We start from the raw sequence: 6,425 nt of genomic DNA on the forward strand, positions 1-6,425 counted from the left end.
TACCCCTGAATTTCTTTGTAACACTTCTCTCAATTCTCATAATTTCCCTCCTTATCTCCCAGTTTCTCAACCGGAATGTATCCACATTTTATTTTAGTCAACTCTGACTGTTATGTGTTCACTAGATAAAGTGTACTATTGACTGTTTATCCAAAACCCATTCTTGCTGCCGGACTGCCTTCACACCAAACAGGTAAAGGGAGGGTGGAAAACCAACAGTTCCAACTTAACCATGATTGGAGTAACAGGGTTTCTGCAGGTAGACCTAATTGTGAGGGAACATACATTGAAGAAATTAGGTCCTTCAGAACAGTTTAAGAGACTTTCAACTATGTACAGTGAAATGTTTGAAAAATTTGGTCCGAACATAACGTATTACAACACGAGAGCAAATTTCAGGGACTTAAATCTCTGTGCAGTTAATAAACTGTTTATTTAGCAAAATCCAGTAGTCTGCAATTTGTGTTTCTTTTTTATTTAGCATCCCGCACATGGGGGAATTGTGTTTGGGGAAAACTGACTTTTGAATCACAGTGAAGTTGGATTTCTCCGACAATGACGCCTTTCGGATGGTAGATGAAAACCTGACGTCTGTTCAAGGTGGCAAACTTTAAATAACGTTAGCTAACGTTCTGCAACATATTCTACTCTTTTTCTGTTCGCCACGGAAGTTTGCGGTCCTGAAAGCACACCTGGAGCGGAGAAAGGCCAAGTGACTCTCGTCCCTGTCCAATGACAGCACTCGCAGTGCGGGATTCACACACTCTGACACAAAAACAAGGCAGACAGAGGTGTGAGCTTGCTATTTATTATCATCAAGGAACAGATGCCATGATTAGCAGCACTGGGAGGCATACAACGCAACAGATCTTATTAGCTGTTGCTCTGAAAAGCTTCCCATTCTGGCCAAAACCAGAACTGCTGGATTACACATACTGCTTATTTCATTGGCAATTAGATATGTTAAGTGAGTACATTCTCCTCTACAAGATATTCATGTACAATATACAAGTTAAAAAATATAGTCTGTTTGCATTGAGTTCAACATTTTCCATTTCTTAATATTGAGGATGATAAAATTCACATTGAGAGTCTGTGGGTTTTAGTATGTTTAACTGTGGCGACAGCAGGCAGTACAAAGGTAACTGCTTACATGTTTAGACAGGCATGTTCATAGACGCTCATGTGAATTAAATCTAATGAGTTTAACTGGTGCTGCATGATCATGGCTCGAGAGAAAATGAGTACAGAGTGTTAAGGAGCAGTTGGACATCAGTATTCACTGAAACACACACACACACACACACACACACACACGCGCACACGCACACACGCACACACACACGCGCGCACACGCGCACACACACGCGCACACACTCGCGCACACACTCGCGCACACGCACACACACACACACGCACACACGCGCGCACACTCGCACACGCGTGCACACACACACGCACACACACACACACACACGCACACACGCGCGCGCACGCACACACGCGCGCGCACGCACACACGCGCGCGCACACACGCGCGCGCACACTCGCACACACACACACACACTACTGGAGACAACATGCACCTGTGCATGTGCATACACACGTGCGCGCATGCACATCACACAGGACATCACAAACACTACAGTACACACACACACACACACACACGCACGCACGCACACACACACTCCGTACACACACACGTAAACACACACACACACACACACTCAGTACAGTACACTGATACAGAACATCCCAACTCCGTCTGTGAGCAAACACCCCACCCCTCGTCACGACCAACACAGGAAGTGAGCTCGTCACGAAGCTGGCCTACTTCCTGTCAGAGAGCGGAGCGTTCCGCCCTACAGACAGCACCGCCCTGCGGGTCCCGTGAGGCAGGACCTCAAAACCAGGGACTCTCTGGCTCCTCGGCAAAAAGAAACAACTCAAAACCCCAAACGAGGGGCTTGGGACTCCTCTAGGTCCAAGCAGAAAGGCCAACGTGCAGGCGTGAGTCAGGTCAAACGGTCAGACGATTACACACACGTTACACACACGTTACACACACGTTACACACACGTTACACATCTGAAATGAAGTGGAGAGAAGAAACACATGGCAAAATAAAGAGTAATAAAAAATAAAAAAAATCAACCGTTACATGATCACGGCCTGAAGTACATGTCTGCAATACTGTATTCAATGTTCTGTCCTCTGTCCTTATGTGGGGAGAGGGGGGGGGAGAGGGAGGGAGAGAGAGAGTTCTGTCCTCTGTCCTTATGTGGGGAGAGGGGGGGGGGGGAGAGAGGGGGAGAGGGAGAGAGAGAGAGAGGAAGGGAGAGGGAGAGAGAGAGGGAGAGAGAGGGAGAGGGAGAGGGAGAGAGGGAGAGAGTTCTGTCCTCTGTCCTTATCTGGGGAGAGGGGGGAGAGGGGGAGAGTTCTGTCCTCTGTCCTTATGTGGGGAGAGGGGGGGGGGGGGAGAGAGAGAGGGGGGGAGACAGAGAGAGAGAGAGAGAGAGGGGGGGGGGAGAGAGAGAGGGGGGAGACAGAGAGAGAGAGAGAGGGGGGAGAGACAGAGAGAGGGGGAGAGAGAGAGAGGGGGGGAGAGGGGGGGAGAGAGGGAGAGGGAGAGAGAGAGAGAGGGGGGAGACAGAGAGAGAGGGGGGAGAGAGAGAGAGAGAGAGGGGGGGAGAGAGAGAGAGAGAGGGGGGGAGAGAGAGAGAGGGGGGGAGAGAGAGAGAGAGTGTAGTTAAGTCCTGTGTTAAATGAAGAGGCGCACAGTCTCAGTGGGTAATGTGGGACCCGCGCAGCCACAGCGCAGAAGAGCGCCCCGAGAACTCGGCCACAGAACTACTACCGACGCTAACCGCTCGACACGCCATGCTAACCGCTGGACACGTCATGCTAACCGCTCGACACGCCATGCTAACCGCTCAACGCGTTACGTTAACAGCACCATGCTAACCTCTCGCCGCTAACTGTGCTATGCTAACCGCTCGTCGCTAACCGCTACGGCTAGGTACTTCCGTTTATGTCCCGGGTTAAGAGTTTCCTTTTTCTGAAATTAAGTTCACACGGTGGTTCTAAGTACAATGACAGGCATTTAAAACAACATAAGAGTATAACATTGTAAAAAAAAAAAAAAAAAAAATTACAAAAAATTTAACACAAAAAATTTCTCAGGATAGCCAGAAGGACCTGCTTGGGGGTTCCTCTACCTGCAGCTACTGCACACTAACGGAGCCTCGCAGTCATGGAAACGGAGGGGGGGGGGGGTCATAGCCCTCCAAAGACCAGGCTCCTAAGATGGCTGACTCATGAAAGCACTAATGACCCAAAGCACTGGCTGCTTCCTCTGGACTGAATGCATGTGTCAGGCCACAGCCCATGATTCTGTGCCAAAACTACTGCCTTTTACCCACAATGCCTCATTCAGGACCAGAAAAGCCAAAAAAGAGAGAAAAATAAAAGTAGGAGACAAGCATATATATATAAACGAGAACAAAATCCCTTTAATACTAAAAAGGGTCCCTTTCAGACAAGGCAGAAAAAGGCCGCTTAAAAAGGTGGCAAAAAAGTGATCGCTTTTTTTTTTTTTTTGGCTTTAGTCCTGAAAAAGGCCTCGCTGCTAATTCATACTGCGTCATCCTTTGGCAGAAAACAAAAAAAAAACAACAACAGACAAAATAACAACAGAAACAAACAAACAAACGCATGTTAGAAACAGAGTAAAGAATAATAAGGCAGAACTGGCTTTCCTCCACGCCTGCCGGCTGAAAACAGGACCCCCCCAAAGTGATCGTCCCTGACAGGGGTGTTCCGGGGGGAGGGGGCGCTCAGGGTCCATGCTGATTTTGGCGATAAGGCTCCAGGATGGTGTCACAGTGGTTTTTCGACGACGGGGCGGGCGGTTAAAAGACAAACGTGGAGGAAGAAAAAATGGGGAGAGGGAGGGAAGGGGGAGCCTCTGAAGCTCAGTCTGTGTTTCTCTGTTTGGTCATGATCTCATCTCAGGCTCCCAGCCGCAGTTTAACAAACTCAAACCAACAGCCTCCTGCAAGAAACAACAACAACTCACACACTCAGTCCACAATACAAACACACAACACACTCAGTCCACAATACAAACACACAACACACTCAGTCCACAATACAAATACACAACGCACTCAGTCCACAATACAAACACACAATACACTCAGTCCACAATACAAACACAACACACTCAGTCCACAATACAAACACAACACACTCAGTCCACAATACAAACAACACACAACACACTCAGTCCACAATACAAACACACAACACACTCAATCCACAATACAAACAACACACAACGCACTCACACAGACAATGAAATACTGAGAGTACTTGTACGAACTCAAACATGGTAAAATATGAAGGCTGTATATAATTGTCTCCAGTCTGTTGGGGGTGAGGGTTTACCTCTGTCTTGAGCAGGAGGGCGAGTCTCATCTGTAGCTCTTCTGCTGCTGCATCAGACCGACGTTCTCATACACGCGAGAGCTCTCCTCTCTCACACTGCACACACAAAGGGTTTTTATTTATTTTAAAAGCACCTTCATTTAAAATGCTCTTCCTTAGCTTCAGGTCAAACTCATAACATAACATAACTCATAACTCTGTACATAAAAATTACTTTCAGAAATGAACCACATTGTGAGCCCTATCGAACCAGTGTGAGAACCACAGCACTATGGAACCACAACGAGAAAGTGGAGGTGAAGGTGTAGGTGAAGGTGGAGGTGAAGGTGTAGGTGAAGGTGTAGGTGTAGGTGAAGGTGTAGGTGAAGGTGTAGGTGAAAGTGAAAGTGTAGGTGATAGTGTAGGTGAAGGTGTAGGTGAAAGTGAAAGTGTAGGTGATAGTGTAGGTGAAGGTGGAGGTGAAGGTGAAAGTGTAGGTGAAGGTGTAGTTGAAGGTGTAGGTGTAGGTGCAGGGTGAAAGTGTAGGTGAAGGTGAAAGTGTAGGTGTAGGTGAAGGTGCAGGTGAAGGTGAAGGTGGAGGTGGAGGTGGAGGTGGAGGTGAAGGTGAAGGTGAAAGTGTAGGTGTAGGTGTAGGTGTATGTGAAGGTGTAGGTGAAGGTGCAGGGTGAAAGTGTAGGTGAAGGTGTAGGTGAAGGTGCAGGGTCATTGTACTCACTCTGCACAGGTGGGGGTGGGAGTGCAGGGAGGCAGGGGGCTCTGCTCTCCCCCAGTCAGGTCTGACAGAGAGTATTTGATGTTGGTGTACTCCCGCCCTTTGATTTTACTCTTCTGCAAACAGAACGGGGTTAAGAGAGGTCAAACAGACAGAACGGGGTTAAGAGAGGTGAAATGAAAGGGGGGGCAGTAGGGGCATTAGGGGGCAGTAGGGGGTAATATCGGGGACCTGCTCCTCCTCGATGCGTCGCTGCAGCGTCTCGATGTAGTGCTGGACGGCCATGTAGATGAAGCGGTACTGCGCCTCGGTCTGCACCATCCCGGACCGCTGAGACCGCACCATCTGGATGGTCTTAGGCACGTCGATGTCACAGTCCACCCCTGCAACACACACACACACACACACACTTCAACCCATCCTTTCATTCTGCACACACACACTTCAACCCATCCTTTCATTCTGCACACACACACTTCAACCCATCCTTTCATTCTGCACACACACACTTCAACCCATCCTTTAATTCTGCACACACACACTTCAACCCATCCTTTCGTTCTGCACACACACTGCAAACCATTTACCATTTAAACCACATTTACAGATTTCAGAAATACCGTTGCAGAGCGAGCCAGAGAGCATCAGGGGTCTGAGGGCTCGGTCAGTCTGGACCGGGTGTCTGAGGGCTCGGTCAGTCTGGACCGGGTGTCTGAGGGGTCGGTCAGTCTGGACCGGGTCGAGGTGTCCTGAGGAAACCCGGAGCGCTCACCTTTCTCCCTGATCACGTCGATGAGGATGTCGATCACGATAAAGGTCCCCGTCCGGCCAATCCCGGCACTGCAAAGGCCCAAACCCCACACAGGGCAGAGTTACACTCACAGCTCCGCCCAGGACTGAACCACCTTTCCCTCATCGAGGGCCACAGCCGCACTGGTCTTATCCTGGCTACACCGGGGCTTGAACCACCAACCTTCTAGGTCCCACATAATGGGGTACCAACATGAAGGGCTTAAATAGTCAAACCATATAGCATGTGATCTAAATTGACCGACTGAACAGCACTGGCATTTAGGCTGATAATACAAATTACATTTCAATGATCAATTCTCCTGTTAAAACTGACAGCTCAAGGTCCCGCCCTCACCTGCAGTGCACCAGGATAGGCCCCTCCCCCTCACCTGCAGTGCACCATGATAGGCCCCTCCCCCTCACCTGCAGTGCACCAGGATAGGCCCCTCCCCCTCACCTGCAGTGCACC

General features: G+C 49.2%; 1 protein-coding gene across 1 annotated transcript in view; it reads right to left on the bottom strand.

The window, feature by feature from the left end:
* Positions 1 to 2,688: 2,688 nt before the first annotated feature.
* ptpn11a (protein tyrosine phosphatase non-receptor type 11a) overlaps positions 2,689 to 6,425 on the bottom strand; it is a 15,335-nt gene continuing 11,598 nt past the window's right edge. The window contains exons 12-16 of the mRNA XM_061262503.1: positions 5,937 to 6,004; positions 5,396 to 5,547; positions 5,168 to 5,280; positions 4,453 to 4,548; positions 2,689 to 4,057 (exon numbers count right to left, since the gene is read on the bottom strand). Coding sequence (XP_061118487.1) covers positions 4,479 to 4,548; positions 5,168 to 5,280; positions 5,396 to 5,547; positions 5,937 to 6,004 — 403 coding nt within the window. The 3' untranslated portion in view covers positions 2,689 to 4,057; positions 4,453 to 4,478. The remainder of the gene's footprint in view (positions 4,058 to 4,452; positions 4,549 to 5,167; positions 5,281 to 5,395; positions 5,548 to 5,936; positions 6,005 to 6,425) is intronic.

Source organism: Conger conger, chromosome 12 (assembly GCF_963514075.1).
Source record: "Conger conger chromosome 12, fConCon1.1, whole genome shotgun sequence".
In the NCBI taxonomy this organism is placed as follows: domain Eukaryota; kingdom Metazoa; phylum Chordata; class Actinopteri; order Anguilliformes; family Congridae; genus Conger; species Conger conger.